Source organism: Castor canadensis, chromosome 12 (assembly GCF_047511655.1).
Source record: "Castor canadensis chromosome 12, mCasCan1.hap1v2, whole genome shotgun sequence".
In the NCBI taxonomy this organism is placed as follows: domain Eukaryota; kingdom Metazoa; phylum Chordata; class Mammalia; order Rodentia; family Castoridae; genus Castor; species Castor canadensis.
In genome coordinates this window covers 20,871,757-20,889,992 of record NC_133397.1, presented here as the reverse complement: position 1 = coordinate 20,889,992, position 18,236 = coordinate 20,871,757, and the positions used below count along the sequence as shown (strand labels likewise).

The window sequence follows — 18,236 nt, the reverse complement described above, 5'->3', positions numbered from 1 at the left end:
TTGAGGAAGTGATAAAATACTTGAAAAGTCACCCCATATCAAATACCACTGGGCTAGAGTGTGGATCAGTGGCATTTGCCTAGCATTGTAGAAGCCCTGGGTTTGAACCCCAGCACCATTTTCAAAAAAAAAAAAAAACACTGTTGTCAAAACCAATAAAGCAGCCCTCCTTTAACAGGTGTATCAAAATATGTCATATCACGTCACGAACTCATTATTTTATGAAATTAGTATATACTAATAAAATGATTTAAAAGGCAAAAAATAAATAAATAAAATGATTTGACTAGTAAGTCATATGTTACAAATGCGACTTTTCTTGCATGCAACATTACACTACAACTAATATACTTGTGATTAAAATAACTTTCTAGGAGCTCATCATACCATAAATTTATACTGGTCTAGGGAAATACCTAAGTCCTTTGTTTTCCCAAATTTAAGTTTTTGCAGTTTAACTAAAAGAATAATTCATTTTTTATAAATTTTGATTAAGAATTGAGTTCTGATATCAAACTTTGTTTCACCCTAAGAGAAAAAGAGATGGATCAATTTTGACTTTAAATATGAGCTATTTAACTTTAACTCTCTGCAATTACTTCCTTTCACATGAACTAGATGCAAAAGTAACTCATGTCACATGGTCATTGAGACAGTATCTGAAAATACATAAAGTGTCAGCCAGGTGGTCAAGATGGTCACACCTATAGCCCAGCTACTAGGAAAACTGAGGCAGGACAATTATTTGAACCCTGGAGTTCTGGGCCAGCCAGGGCAAATATGGAGATCCCCATCTCACAAGTAAATAAAGTACCTTATCACAGTGCTTGATACATAACAAATTAAATATTAGTTATGATCATATTTTTGTTTTCCTCATAAGTGCTTTCATTTTTCTTAAATTCGCTTGACCCCACACTCAAAACAGACCACATAGCTATGCCTTCTCATTTAAGATCATCTTCAAAATAGTATCAGTTTGGGGCTGATGGAGTGGCTTAAGTGTAGACAGCCTGCCTAGCAAGCATGAAGCCCTGAGTTCAAACCCCAGTACCACCAAAACCAAAAAACAGTGACTGTTTTGATGCCTTCACCAACTAACTGATGAGAGGATAAACTGAAACCTTTCAACCATGCTTATTCTTTTTTAAAAAATTGTTGTACTAGGGGTACATTGTGACACTTACAAAATTTCTTGCAATATATCATAATTGAATTCACCCTCCATCATTCTCCTTTATCCTCCCATCCCCAACAATGCTTATCCTTGCATGTTACATTTTGACTTCTACAGCATCCAGATTTAACTTGGAGAGCATTTCATCTCTCCTCTCACTTTTTTGTGAATAGATAGGAGAGTAAGGTTCTATCATACACATTTATTTTGCAAAAAATGTTTTATCTCTTACCAATAAGATATAGAACCTTAAAAGCACATCCTCCTTTTTAACACACCCAAGTAACTGATTATACTATTTCAATAGCTATGCCACCCCTCAATAATTATAACTGTCCCTTGGAAAATGAAAGACATTCTTGTGCCTCTGCAATCCAGTTTCCAAATACTTTAATGTCATTTTCAAAAATAACATTAAAGATACATTAAAAGATTGCTTAAGTTTATTGCTATACAAAACAGGTGCAGCTGGACTGCAGGGAGGATGATGGTGTAGCACAGAAAAACACCACAGGTTTTTAGACAGCCACCTTCCATAACCTTCAGGAAAAGACTGTGATTGTGACACATCTCTTTCTCTTGAAGGGCAAAATAAAAATTCTCCTTTCTTACTCTAGCTATGTCCTGTCAATGAAGCTTATATCACATAGCCCTTTCCAGTTTGCTAAACAGAAGCCAAAAAAACCCATGGACTTGGGACAAGTCATTTTCCCCTAAAGTATTCCACCCCCACCTTCTAATAGGCAAGTATTGTTTTGGCAACCAACTCTGTAATCTTTATCAAACTCAGAGACTATTATTTTTAAAAAGTTCTTTGGAGAGAACACAGCGGTTACTCATTAAACCACCATAACACATTATCAACAGTTTTTTTCCACCTGTCCCAGGCCTTCCTAAAGTACCTAAGCCATACTCTCCCTTCACCATTAAAAAAAAAAAAAAAAATTAAAGAACAAAGAACAGTGTCTTGAAGTTTAACAAGGATTAAGACAATTTTTAAATGAAAGTATGAAGTGTTACTTCTTAAGCCAAAGGTACATTTACTAGATACTCTGTGTTAAATAGTCTACTAAATACATTGCCTAACTGTATCTCAAGTGCCCTAGCCTATATACAGTCAAGTAGGAGGTAATTATATAACAGGCCAGGGGTTAAGAGGAAAGGGGGAATAATGTCATCATTAGTCATGAAGAAATCACCAAGCAGGACCAGTAAAATCAGCAAGTATTTGAAAGTAGAGTGAGCTATGAATAGGCTACTTATACATCAGAAGGGAAATACATTTTTTTTTAAAAAACTACATGCTCCAGTAATACACTTTTATTCTTTGGTTTCTTGCTATACACTAAGTTAATTCTTAGTCTCTTAGTAGATTCCTTGTATACATAAAGGAGTAATCTCAAATGGACTCTGGATTCACTAAGTATTAGGACTACTTCCAAAATCAAAATTATAAATGAAAACAGGTCTATAAAAATTGAACTTCTTGGCCAACACACTAAAACAACAAAAGAAATAGAAGGTATAAAGACTATAGAGAGATTAAAATTTTTAATTTTATACAGATACAAAAACTAAAGAAGTTTATATTCTAAGGATAGAATGCCTGGAAGCAAATTATACCAGTTAATTAACTTTTGGTAAGCTAACATCTACTTCAATGCAGATCTTGTGAGGCTCTAGTGAGTAAATATGTATAAAGTGCTTAAAATAGAGCCTGGTAAATAATATGTACTATAGCATAAATCTGTCCTTTTGAACAATATCTTTTTCTATATAGAACACTCAGCAGACTCAAAGTATTAGGAATAAGAATTCAGCAGATTGCTAAATACACATAATTCAATTGTCTTCTTATACGTCAACAGAGAGAAAATTAAATTTTTGGATCTTCTCCTTACAGGATTTTTCAAGAAAGCTTAGAGAAATTTATAAGAAACTATCCCTCTTGCCCCCGTATCCACTGTCCTACAACATAAGCATCTGGCTTAAACAATAATCCAATGATCACCTACCTCAGTGCCAATCTTGTTTAATTTCCACCCACAGATTGCCCTGCACACTGGATAATAATAAAACATTATTAATGCCTGCATTCGTCTATATTTCAGTATGTATCCTCAAACTATGGGTCTTTGAAATGTAACTGCATACTATTATCATACTTAGAATTAATAATATTGGTTAGATTTAGGTTCAAATTTAATTTTTTGGCAAAATGACTTCATAAGTAGTGTTCTAAACTTTCATAGGTAGTATTAAGGGAAAGCCAATGTCTGATTGTTTGCCTTCCTGTAGTGCTAGCACCAATGATGATCTCTGCTTATGTCCAGGAATTCATAATAAAATATGACCCTCCCCCACCTCCGGTTTATTAACTAGAATGCTCTGAGAAAAGAAACTTCCTCACAGCCATGATTTGGCTAGTCTGAAGTACAGCTGATTCCTCAGTACATGCAAAGAAAACTAGTAAGTTTTTTAAGGTATCATTATGAGCTCATATTTAAACACATTTTATGCGATTCATTACACTGCAGATATGCTTGCTTATGATAAAATTGTTTCATTTTTGCCCAGCCAGAGTCCATTCACTTATGCATCTGAGTTGTTTTGCTATAATCCTATTACTTACTGTTTGATAACTTCGTAGCAAGATGTTTAAGTCTACCAATTTGGAATCGGACTAAGCTATAAACCAGTCTTTACATTTAAATGGCTTTTCTTATTCCTTATTTTTACTTAATTAAAATTCTGAATCATAAATTTTCAGTCAGCTGTCAGATTAGATTAAAACTCATGATATTACTGTGAATTGAAGTTGTAAGATTGGACTATTTGAAATGCTAAGTTATGCTCACTGAAATAACAGGAATGGAATTATCAGTGTAGGAAACTTTACCAAAAAACTAATTAAGAAATATATAAACATATTCCCCTCACAGAGATAGCATACAATACTATGAAAAAGCAGAATACTATAGCTGCTGACCATTTCTTCATAAAACTCTGAAAAGATGTGGATTTAGTGCCTGAAAGTTCCTTACATCCATAGTTTTTACTCTTTTCTTTGACACTAAATCTTGATCAGAAATCACATTACCAAATGCCAGTTCTTTTCTCTGAAAGAAGCAGGATATGAATTGATATCCTGGTGCAATCTCTCTTACTCAAAAAGCCAGTACACCCTTTCCTGCAGCTTAAGTTGTTGTTTGTGCTTTGATCAGAAGGAATGAATACAACTTTTCCAGACTATAAATGGATTTAAAAAATCAACCAACACCCCTAACAACAGCAAAAACAAAATAAAAACACAAAACTTTTTTGTTGTAGTAATTTTTCAGTAATAAGTAGTAACACACCTATATGAAGTAGTAGTATGTTCTCTGCACATCAGTGCTCTCCTTCTACTGAAAAACAAAATATTCACTAGCATTCACATGACAGTAATTGCCTTTCCAGATGGTATGTCTCTGATAAGAGATTTTTTTTGCCAAAAGCTCATTTTACTTTCTCTCCAAGAATAATATTTGTCATTAACTTTGAAACTGGTTTTACAAGCTTCTCAGTAGTAGTGTGAGTTGACCTGTTTTTTGCTATGAGAAGGAAACCTCTCTATGATACTTCAGTAATACTATCCACTGTTTTTAGCAGTAACACTCATTAACCTCACCCCCAAACCATTACTTTATACACCTATTTCATTTTTCATGAGTCTAAGCATTAATTATTATAGAAGAGGAAACTAAGAAATATTAATCCAATTCCCCAAGACAGCATAAAGAAGGCCAAAGCTTGTACTCTTTCTATCCCATCACAGAAAAAAACTACAGCAAGGGATATAAACTCCCTTAATATATCTTATGAAATTTGTTTGGCAAAATACTTTTAAAAGCTAACACTGGGGGCTGGTGGAGTGGCTCAAGTGGTAGAGCAGCTGCCTAGCAAGTGTGAGGCCCTGAGTTCAAACCCCAGTGCTACCTAAAAAGAAAAAAAGCCAACACTGCAACTTAATGCAACCTTGCAAATGTTCTAGGGCCTTAACTCATTCTCTGAAGTACTGATTTGCTTTTGTTCTAATCCTCCCAAAACAACAAAGCCCCATAATCTCAAAATCTAAAGTCCTCTCAAAAAATTACAAGGAACTATTATTCAAATATATAAAGTTTTTAAGCACAAATTGTGAAATTTTCACTTATTTTCAAGATGGAAAACAACAACTACTGATTAAATTAAAAACTGATGAATTAAAAATTCCTAACAAAAATTTAGGCAACCTAATTTAGGCTATATGACACTTTTACAAGTAGAACCAGAAATAGTTAACAACCACAACCAATTAGTAAGCAAATTTAATTGATTAGTTTCCTGTTCTCAAGGTTTATAAAAAATGATAAAATAAAATTAAAAAAAAAAAAGAACTTCCTGTTCTCTAATCTTTGCTTTCATTAAGGTCTGAATATAGAACTTAACTATATTACTTAGAAAGGGAATCTAAATTCTGATTTTATAATTCTACATAAATGGTTTCAGATGGGTATATTTAGTTTCCCTAGCTTCAGGAAAAACGTTCTGAATAAAAAGTGTCTTTAGCTTCATTAATAATGATAATAATTTACATCCTTCCACATATTTAGAAACATTTTTTGCAAAGCTTGACCATTCAACAGGTGTTTAAAATGAAAGAAATGAGAATGATGGAGGGGGTGAATTCAACTATGATATATTGTTAGAACTTGTACAAATGTCACAATGTGCTCCCAGTACAACAATCAATCAACCAATAAATAAATAGAAATAAGAAATGACATATCTAAAAAAATAAGTTAAATGGTCTTAGTAATAAAATTTCATATTTAATCATCATTCACTATTTGACTCAAAATGATACCAAAACAAACAGAAAAATACATCTACTAGCTGCTAGAAAAATTTTAAAACTTTTTATTAAGGCAACTCTTTTTCATCTGCTACTTGGTACAAAACTTTTTATTGGCAAAAAATGCTCAATTATACCATCCCCTTCTAGCAGGTAATTCATTTATTTTAACTGAGGCAATCTAAGGATTTGCATATCATGAATTTTGAAATTTACTACTTCACATACTTTTCTTCCAAAACAGAACAGAATGAAATTGAAGGATCCTACTAACAAGTAATACATTATTCTCAGCTTTATATTCTATCAAAATATTAATTTACAAACCTCTGTAAAATAAACAGAGAAACTAACCTTGAGCCTCCCCAAACATAATTTCCATACCTTCTATCTATGTGGAAAACTAAAGTGAAAATTAAAAAAAAAAAATCTTGTTTTCAAATAAAACACCTAACTAACTCTATCCTGTTGGGAATTTATATGTATTTTAGAAAAGGAGACAGGCCTATTTTTGTTTTTGTATTCTGTAGATATTGTATTTCCTTTTTGTTTTCAGTTGTCTTATGTAGTCTTTTAAAGTGGGGATCCACCCCATGTTTTGGAAGAGTCACATGATTCTTTAATTACATATCTTGCTTTTCTGGTTCAAGTGAAACTAATCCTCTGATCCCAAAGGTCCTACGAGGATAGTCTACGGGAGTTACAGTGACACTTCTTATATAGAACAATAAGTTTTGGAGAAAAGGAAAGAAAAGTTTCAAACCAAACTACAGAACAATCATCTCTAATAACAAGAGGGCAGACTGTTAGAATGTTCAATTTTGCTGCTAATCTCAGGGATCATGACATAAGTAAAATGATTATTAAATGATTAAATGATTATTTGTTTTGTTTTATTTTTGGACATAAGTTCTCATTATGTAGCTTAGACTCACCTCAAACTCATGACCCTATTGTCTTGGCTTCCTGAAAGCCAGGTTTATAGGCATGCAATAGCTAACAAACCCAGGTAACATTTACTTATTCCAGTTAACATAGTTTATTAAATCTCAATCTTTATTCAATCTATTTCTTATTATTGATATGTTTTGCTAATTATAAAGAATACCACTCTTCAAAATATGGATCTTTTGTCTGCCAATTGGGAGTGAGTGGAGAAAGGTGAAATATAAGAACTTTTGAACTTGCAAAACCTATATATAGAAACCAACATTATAAAATCACTACCAAGGAGTCAAATTCAAGTAAAATTGTGTCTCATACCTTAGATAAGTAGAAATTCTAAAACTTGGTGCCTTCATTTGGAAGCAAAGTTTCCTATTGCATGATCTTGTCTGATGCTCCTTGATTTTATCATCAGGGTGAGTTCCAGTTACATTTCCATTAGTATGGGCAGATCTAAAGTAGAAGAAAGAAGATGCACTTAGGCCTCTGAAATCATTACAGAATTTAGATACTATAACATCACTGTTTTGCTGGCAAGATGCTAATTCTCATTCTTGTCACTATTACAGGTGGAAAAAATTGAATTAAAGGTATAATAGATAAATTCATAAAGTTAATAAGAGGTACTAGCTGACTTTTAAAAAAATGCAACAAATTGAGACTTGCACTGATAGTCCAAAGAGGCACAGGGACCCATAACTACCAGTTTATTCATCAAAGCTGCTGAAGTCACCCCAGCAGCAGTAGTCTCGGTACCTAGTTTTAGGAAAAACATTACATGAAGAGGAAATAGTAGTCCTAGCAGGTGATAACTCTGAATAAAGAAGCACCTAATATCATAGGTAGTATTCAAATCTGGGCCACTGTTGTGATATATTACAAACTAAAGTTACTAATACTGAATGTTCCCACTTCACTTAAAACTAAGACCAAACAAACGGAGATTTTTTTCAGACTGGGCCTTCTTAAGAAACAGGCATCCCAATGGCTTTGCCACTCAGGGTTAAGCTTTTTACTAACAAACTCTCAAATTGCAAAGAGAAAGAACCAGACTTGAGAGACAGTAATTATTGCAGGTCAGTTTAGGAACCTGGAGCTATTTAATTCTATCCCCCATACCTGACATCCTTGGGCTTTATTCAAAACACTAACCATTCTTGTCAACTCTCTCGTATTTTCATACCAACAGTGCTCTCTGCTTTCTCGCTGCATTCATTCTTTGAAGGCTGTCCACTGCTGTCCTTCAATCTTTTCCACAGGACCTCTGGAAACCCCTCATACTTAGTAAAAGAAATCACCTCCACATCTTTAAAGTCATCATCAACCACCCTTCAACCACTGAACTAACTCTGGCTCTCAAGAAGAACCTTTTAGAAGGCTGGGGATGTGGCTCAAGTGTTAAAGCACCTGCCTGACAAGTGCACGGTCCTGAGTTCATGTCTGATACTTAAAAAAAAAAAAAAGGAGTAGCAATAGTGAACAACATGCTCCGAAGTGATATTTGCAAATCCTAACTCACAGCACTCCCTTCCCTACTGGCTATACTACTGGCTTTCCAACTGGCTATGTACTACTCTTGTCTTCTGTCATTCAATATTCCACTCTATTTTTTCTAACCTGGGTCCACACTGAGTCCTCAGATGCACTTTACCTGCTCTTCTACTACTTCAGTTGCTGAATTTTCTCCAGACTCAAAACTTCATTTGTCTCCCAAACTATCAATACACCTACTATGTTACTTTCTTCCTTTCATTTCTCCACCTTCAAACTCCTAATTCTAGGTCAATCCAGATGCCTGCTAAAGAAAAATTGCACAACATGTAGATTGATCCTGAAATAATATTAATCTTCAAGTGACCTACAAAAATGATCTTCTTCCAATGATCTTCAAGTTCTTCATGGTCTGAATGCTGCACACATCCTGTTTATATGTCATAATCAGGTCCTTCTCCCATAACTCACACTGCCTTTCTTTCTAAACTTTTGCCTCTTCTAGCCCAACTGGAGGTGGAATGGGATAAATTTTTGTTTGTGCTTTCCTTAACCATTTGTGCAAGCTGTTAATATTGTGAAAATACTATTTCTTTCACTTTAACATTTTCTCAGTATCTTATCACTGTCCCTTAACATAACAGTTTTTACATTTTTGGTGGACAGATGTGTCCATCATCTATTTCCTTTTCCATTTCTTTTATTATTTCTCTGCCTTGAAATTTCTCCCCCCCCTCAATAATAGCAGATAAACACCCTGATTTTCACTTTTCTATGAACTAACTTTTGAGTACTTCTTTACCTATCATGCATGGAATGAGATTTGGCTCTAAAATGAACTGTATTTCAAATTACTAACTAGTTTTCCTATCACACATTAGGTAATTCTTATCGTCTCTTGGTTTACAAAGTTCCTTCTTATACATTTCATTTGTTTGCCTAAAATAAGGTCAGTCTCAGAACTACAATCTATTTAAGTAATTATTGTTGCTTTGTACGTTTTAATTTGTGAGAAGACTATTCTTTGGTATTTTTGTCACATTATTTCTGACAATAATTAAATGAATTTTATCAGTTTCTAACAGTAATTCTGGTGATTTAATGAGTAAGAAAAGGTTACCCAGCCTACTCTGAGTACTGTATATTTATTTGTTCCTACACCTAGGGATGCTTTGTGCCTTGAATGACCATCCATACTATAAAACCAAAACCTCTGAAATCACTTAGAAAGCTACCCTTTTACATATTCATTTATCTGGAAGCCAGATTCATAAAAACTGTCCTTTACAGTTCTCCACACTTCATATTCACTTTCTCATTGGTGAATTCTAGCTTAAATAAAATAAAGGTAGCTCACAGGTAATTTTTATTTCACAGGTAAACTTTTTTGTGTGTGACACAGGGTCTCACTATGTAGCCCAAGCTCACCTCAAACTCACAATCCTCTAGCCTCAACCTCCCAAGTGTTGGGATTACAGTCATGTACCACAAGGCCTAGCAGCTAGTATTTTTATCAACTGAAATATTTTTCAGATCTCTGATACATTTCAATATCCACATAGCAGTGTTTATTCTTTTTTAAAAAAAAAATTTTAATACATACCACAATGCTGATTTAAAAATCAAAAGGATGTAAAAAGAAACATATATTTGAGAAGTCTCATTCCAACATTTTTTATAAGTAGATCCCTTTGCCCCTGCTTAGCACAGGTCCCCACAATTACTAGTTTCTTCTATATCCTTCTGGATATAGTGAACATTTACACAAATGAACATTTACACAAATGTTCATTTTGTGAACATTTATACAAAATGTTCAGTTTGCACATTTTTTCATGTAGTGTACCCAGGATATTGTCCCATGTAAGAAGTTTCTTCATTGTTTCTTACAGCTGTGTATTTCATTGTGTTAATATATACCAACTTGTGTAAACACTCTAGTTTTCTAAAATTATATTCTATTAATTTGAATCTTATATCTGAAAATAATTTAGTTCAAGAGTAATAACTGTATAAACCAAACAGTACAGAAAGCTAAATGTTGTGATTTTGTAAATTTTTACTTCATTAATAATAGAAAAGCGGAATGCATCAAACTAAAAAACTTCTGTTCAGCAAAAGAAACAGCCCACAGAATGAGAGAAGATATTTGCAACTATACATCAAACAAGGGGTTAAAACTCAAACTATGTAAGGAACTCAAAAAACCTAACAGCAAAAAATCCCAAATAACTCAATTAAAACATGGGCAATAGACCTAAATAGACATTTCTCAAAAGAATACATAGTAAAAGCAAAGTAATGACAACATGTTCAACATCAGTAAAATCCTGGAGATGCAAATCATCTCCAGGTGAGAGATAGCACCTCACTTCAATAATAAGGGCAATTATCAAAAAGATAAAAGATAATGAGTGCTGGTGAGGATATGGAGAAAAGGGAACCCTGTATACTACTGCCGGAAGTATAAATTAGTACAGCCAGTATGGAAAACAGTATGGAGAGTCCTCAAAAAATTAAAAATAGAACTACCATATGATCCACATCCCACTTCTGTATATGTACCAGATGAAATGAGATCAATGCATCAAAGAGACATCTACAACACCACGTGCACTGCAGCACTATTTACAATAGCCAAGGGAAAGAAACACGCAAGAGCCCATCAACTGATGAATAGATGACGATAATGTGATATACATACACAATGGAATATGTTCAGCTATAAAACAGAATGAAATCCTGTCATTTGCCACAATTGGAACTGGAGATTATTATGTTAACTGAAATAAGACAGGCACAGAAAAACAAATCCTGCATGACCTCACACGTGTGTGGAATATGAACGGCTGATCTCATAGACCTTGAGAGTAAAATGTTAGTTACCAGAGGCTGGGGAGGGGAGAGGCAAGGAGAATTGGGGAAAGACTGACCAATGGGTATTAGATTATAGTCAGACAAGAGTAAGACGCTCTGGTGCTCTACTGCACAATGAGATGACTATAATAATGATAACATAGTCCACATTTCATGTTTGAGGAGATGACACGTTTAACCTGATATAAACATTACACAATGCATACCTATATCAAGACATCACATGGTAGCCCATAAACATGAACAATTCTATGTTTTTATGTATTAGGTAAGTATAAATTTAAATTTGAAAATTTTTATACCAAAGGTAATGTAAGTTAGTACAACCATTATGGAAAGTAGTATGGAGATTGCTTAAAAAACTAAAAATAGCACGTATATGATCCAGTGATACCACTCCAGGGCAGATACCCAAAGGAATGTAAGTCAGGATACAACAGATACACTTTGCACACCCAAGGTTATTGCAGTACTATTCTATAGCTTGGCTATAGAAACACCCAGATGCCCTACAATGGATGGATTTAGAAAATATGGTATATATAGATACACAATGGACCCATAAAAAGAATGAAATTATGTTTTTTGCAGGTAAATGGATGGAACTGGAGAACATTATATTAAGTGAAGTAAGCCAGGTTCAGAAAGACAAAAGTCACATATTTTCTCTCATAAATGGAAGACAGATCCAAAAGATAAACATATACACAAAAACAAACATGATCACATATGCATTTATATACAGAACATGTCTATAATAGAAACTACCCTATGGAACTCAGAGGAAGCAGGAAAGGAAAAGAGAATGATAAGAATGCCAACAATATCAAAATACATTGCATTTGTGCAGGTAGATGATATAACAACATGTACTGAAAACTGTTGAGGTAGGAGGGAAAGGGTAAGGGAGACTGATAAAGGGGACTGAACTGACCAAAGTACAGTATATTCACAGCTGAGATATATCAAGAAAACCCCTTTGAACACTGATTTTGGAGTTAAAAATTGAAAAATAGGTCCTATCAGGGAATGGGTATTTGTGGGAGGGAGGTGGGTGAATGAAGGGAAAAAAGGAAGGTGAACATGGTTGATATACTTTAGATATATAGATATATATATATGAGATAGAACAATGAAACCTTTTGCAATTGTGTTAAGTGGGAAGGAAGGGTTCACAGAGAGAGATGATAGGGGTGAACCTAACTAATATACACTGTAAGCATATTCAAAAATGTCACAATGAATCCCTCCTATACAACTAAAGTATGCTAACAAAAATGCTTTGAGGAAAAAAAATGGCAAGTCATTGGAAAAAATTTTATACCATTAATATATAAAATTTTATGGTTTTATGTATCACCTTAAAATAAATTTAAATTTTATAATTAAAATAAATTTTATTCTATTAATAAATGTGTGTTCCCTGGTATATCATTTAACCCTTTATTTCTAGCTTAGTTTTGATGTGATAAGGCTTCAAAATCTGAGAGCTACCCAGCTTCACGAAGTGTGGGTTTCGATGGGCCTGCAAAAAATGAAATACACTGCGTAAGAAACAAAGTCCAAGAAACAGTCCATTCTATTTAGTAGAATCAGGAAGGCTCCACTGAGGAAGTTCTCCCTTCAGTTCAAAGTTAATGAAATGCAGAAGAGGAGAATTAAAGAAAAAGGAAAACATTAAAGAAGGATAGGCACAAACAGAAGTTTGAAGCAGCATACATTGTTCTAAGCACATTCACACAGAATGCACAAAGTCACAAAAGAATGCCATTCCCAGCCTAATGAGAAAAAATATCAAATCTATAAAATAAAAACTTCTCTTGACCTAACAAAGAATTAGGGTTACAATGTAAGCAAGTAAATTTAATTCTTGCAAGAAAATCTGGTAAAATTCCAAGTAAATTTTATTCTTCTCCTTGGAAGAATCAGTTTTGCCAAGGAAAGACTATATGCACAAACTGTCAGGTCACAGAAAAAGAAGTAGACAGCATACAAGAGTAAAAGAAAAACTAAGTTAAATTTTTAACAAATTCTCAAGATCAAGTTTAAACTAGTGTGTCTGTTTGGAACAGGTGAGGGCCCTAGACACTAGAAAGTTTTCACTCAACTAGAACATGGTTCACATACCTCAACCCAGTAAGAACGATTAGAAGGATAGGAAGCCAGAGGAGCCCTGCATCATTAGGACAGTGGGCAGGAGGTGTCTAGATGTCTAGCAAGTCCTGCTTGATTCTCCAACAGAAAAAATAAAGGCGGGGCGGGGGGTGGGGGGCCCCCCCGGGGTGAAATAGACTAGAGCACCAGGGAAAGAAAAGAAAACACTCTCATCCCAAGGCCCAGGCAAAAATCCATTGCTTAAGGGGAGAATAAAAGCAAAATGCCTCTGCCTCTGGTGATGGGGCTTAGGGGAAAGGGATAAGAAAAACACTCAGTCATGGGACACAAGCAAAAAATATTGTTGCTGCGGAAGGGGAACAGGAAAAGGTATTAGGCAAAGAACCCTTATAATCCCCAACACAAGGAGAGATCTACTGTCATTAGAAGAGTGGATGGATATTCCTGACCAGGGCTAACCATAAATAAATGGCAGAGTTTGCCACAAGGAAGGAAGGGCAAGAATGCTGAGAAATTCCAAACATCAACACCCAGGAACAAATGGCCTGATTATGATTCAGTCTACATTAGAACAAAAGAGAAGCCCACCCTGCCCCAATAAGTACAGCAAAGAGAAACAATAATCCATCACTAGGAGAGAGACCACAGTGTAAAGAGAAATCCCTCTGTATCCCAGATGTGCGAAGACTGCTGAAAGATGAGGGTGGTACAGAAACAATGGAAAAAATCCTCTAAGTATTACATGCCATACTTTAAACACAAAAGAACAGCAGCAACTGCTTCAAAATCTGAGGCCTGAGGTACACTGAAGGTAATGATGGCAAAACTCAGACCCAGATCCACTCAACCTCCAGCACATAGCCTGAGAGAAGCAGCAACACAAGATCACCTTAGTCTCCTGTTCCTCTACACAGGACCATGAGCATAAACTGACAACTAGGAGGCACTCATAAAAGCAAGAAAAAAACCCGCTACCAAGAGATAAAGCTATTAACAGAATCAGCAATGACTCAGTTGTTGAAACTATCACAAACTTTTAAAATAACCATTAATAATATGTTAAACAATCTAGTAGAAAATGTGCATCTGCAGACACCAGAAATGTTAGAGGAAGTTCTTCAGGCAGGAGCATAATACTAGGTAAAATTTTGAATCTACAAAAAATAAATGAAGAGTATTGGAAAAAGAAGTAAATATAAGAGACTTTTTTTTCTTACTTTTGTTCACTTTAGGTTATTCATCAACTAATTAAAAAACAGTAACAATGTATTGTGGAGTTAAAAACATATACAGAAATAAAACGTGTAACAACATAGCATAAAAATGGAAGATAAAAAAACTGACATATACTGTCATAAGGTTATTATATGATATGAACTGGCCTTCTTTTAAGGAAGAATGTGCTGTGTTAAACATATATCTTTTAAACCCTAGAGTAGTGGTTTTTGACCAGGAAAAACCACAACTCCTCCACTCCCATGCACATACACATACACACAACACACACACACTCACGTGCACACAAACATACACACACCACACACGCACTCTTCAAGAACTTTTAGTGAAGTCTAGTGACATTTTTGGTTGTCAAAATTAGGTGTGGAACTGTTTGCTACTGTCATCTATCTAGTAGATAAAAATCATGGATGTGATTAAAAATCCTACAAACATATATAGGATAGCCACCTTTCCAAAAAGAATTATCAATTCCAAAATGATTAACTTGACAGAAGGCAAGAAAAAAAAAATAATCAAAAAAGGTTCAAATTAGGAAACAAATAGCAAAATGATAGAGAAATTATCTAAACACCCTAATTAAAAGGATAATCAGATTAAAATTTAGAAAAAAAACTATATCCTCTCCACATGATACACACTTTAAATACAAAAGCATAGAAAAAAGGGTGGGAAGGATTAATCAATAGAACAAAACTACTAATATAGAAGATTTGAAAATACTATCAACAGGCTTGATCAAATTTCACATTTATAAGATATTCTATACAATTAGAGCAAAATATACATTCTTTTCAGGGGAACATGAAACACTGACCAAAACAGACAGTATTTTAGGCCATAATACGAACCTTAAAATTTAAAATAATTACAATCAAATAATGTATTTTCTCTGAGCAAAACAAAATTAAACTAGAATCAGTAACTGGAAAACAGATTAAGAACTACCAAAAAGTACAAAATTAAACACCATACTTCTAAGTACCCCATGGTCAAAGAGCAAGGAAAATTAGAAAACATTTTTAGTTAAGTAAAAATTAGGACATATCAAAGCTTGTGGGGCACTACTAAAGTACTTCTTAGAGGAAAACTTATAGCATTAAATTGGGAAGGGAGGGAGGGAGGGCTTGAATCAATAATGTAAGCTTCCATCTTAAGGAAGTAGAGAAAGATGAACAAAATAACCAAAACTACTTAGAAGGAAGGAATAAAACTGAAACCAAAAGAAAAAATCTGTAAGATTAAAATCTAAGCTTTCAAAAATATCAGGGGGACATCACCAGAGATAGAGTGTAGTCCCCCCTTTTCCATTAGGGATTTGTTTCAAGACCTCCTCCCCTCCAATGGATGCCTGAAACCAGACAGAACTGAACCTATATATACTACCTTTGTTCAAACATATTCATATGCAAATTTAATACCTATTCCACATTAACCAAGCACTTATCATGCACTGTGGCCATAAATTTTGCAATGTGAGGTGTTAGCTAATCTTAATTTTCAAATTTAATGGATTGAGAAACACCTAGAAGGTTAGTTAGTAAAACAAATCTCTGGTTGTGTCTGTGATGGCATTTCAAGAGACAATTAGACCAAGAGAGCGCTGACCTAATGAATGGTTTAATCTACTGATGGATTCAAAATATGAACAAACAATTGGAAAGTGGCGCAACATGGGTGGTGAAGTCTGGTTGGAGGAAGTAGGTCACTTGGGGTGTGGGTTGGGGGCAATTTCTTGCCCTGCACCTTCCTGTTACTGTTCACTCTGCTTTCTGTCTGCCATTATGTGAGGTGCTCACTATGCTCTCCCTGTCATAATCAACTAAAACCTCTGAAACCATGAGCTAAACCAAATCCTGCTAGTCTTGGTTGTTCTTTCAGGTATTTTTGTCACAGCTATTTAGAAAGCTAACTAACACAAGGTATAAAGCAGCAAAACTAGTACAAATTTCTTTTTCCCTCTTCACAGTTTCACCACTAGGTTTTTTCTTACCATATATCTTACCAATCCCAGCACAGAGTGTTTAGGATTTCCTTAATGTGAAGAACGTTCATCTTTTTACTTACGAGGAACACTTTGAGGCTTCCCTTTGACATATACAGCTTGCTAGAATCTCTGCTCTGGTGCTTTGGGGCTACTATCAAGTACAATAAAACCTCTGTAATACTATGATAATTCATCTGATAACCATGATAGCTAAGTGACTAACAGGAGGGTAGGATAAACAGGTTAGACAAAGAGATGTGTTTGTGTCCTGGGTACAACAAAACAGCATAATGTAAGATTTCATCATGGTATCAAAACAGTGTACAACTTAAAACTTATGAATCGTTCATTTCTGGAATTCTCCATTTAACAGTTTCAATCCATGGCTAGTGACAAGTAACTAAAACTGCAGAAAATGAAACCAACAGAAAGCAAAACAGCAATACAACTTCATGCCAATACATCCTACAAGAGACAAAAATGCATCAATTCCTTGAAATTTTGAAAACAAACTACTAAATTCATTCAAGATGACATTAGATAATAAGAATAACTCTTGATATATTAAGGAAATTTAATTCATAATTTAAAATTTTCTCATGAAGAAAGTCCCATGACAAATGGCTTCCTTGGTAAACAGTACCAAACATTTAAGGAAGAAATCATACGAATATTGTGCAAACTTGTCCAGAAATAAGGAGAACACTTATTTCCCAAATTCATTTTAAGAGGTTTTAACGCATTACCCTGAAACAAAAATCAGATGAGGAAGAGAAAAGGGGGGGTGAGTGAAAGAAAACCTACAAGAAATGAACATGGATGAAAACTATCTTAAATAAATCTAGCAACATATAAAAGAATACATATCATGGCCAAATAGGATCTATCCCAGGAATGTAAAGCTTGTTTAACATATGGAAAAAAAAAAACCATAAAAAACAAATGAAACTGAAGAGAACACCCACAGAGTGGGAGAAAATATTTGCCAACTATACATCAGACAAAGGACTGATAACCAGAATATATAGGGAACTTAAAAAACTAAATTCTCCCAAAACTAATGAACCAATAAAGAAATGGGCAAGTGAACTAAACAGAACTTTCTCAAAAGAAGAAATTCAAATGGCCAAAAAACACATGAAAAAATGCTCACCATCTCTAGCAATAAAGGAAATGCAAATTAAAACCACGCTAAGATTCCACCTCACCCCTGTTAGAATAGCCATAATTAGCAACACCAACAACAACAGGTGTTGGCGAGGATGCGGGGAAAAAGGAACCCTCTTACAACTGTTGGTAGGAATGTAAACTAGTACAACCACTCTGGAAAAAACTTTGGAGGCTACTTAAAAAGCTAAACATTGATCTACCATTTGATCCAGCAATACCACTCTTGGGAATACACCCAAAAGACTGTGACACAGGTTACTCCAAAGGCACCTGCACACCCATGTTTATTGCAGCACTATTCACAATAACCAAGTTATGGAAACAGCCAAGATGCCCCACCACTGACGAATGGATTAAGA

General features: G+C 34.5%; 1 protein-coding gene across 1 annotated transcript in view; it reads right to left on the bottom strand.

Moving 5' to 3' along the window:
* Ncoa1 (nuclear receptor coactivator 1) overlaps positions 1–18,236 on the bottom strand; it is a 238,200-nt gene that overhangs the window by 165,177 nt on the left and 54,787 nt on the right. The window contains 1 exon segment of the mRNA XM_074049293.1: positions 7,317–7,451. Coding sequence (XP_073905394.1) covers positions 7,317–7,354 — 38 coding nt within the window. The 5' untranslated portion in view covers positions 7,355–7,451.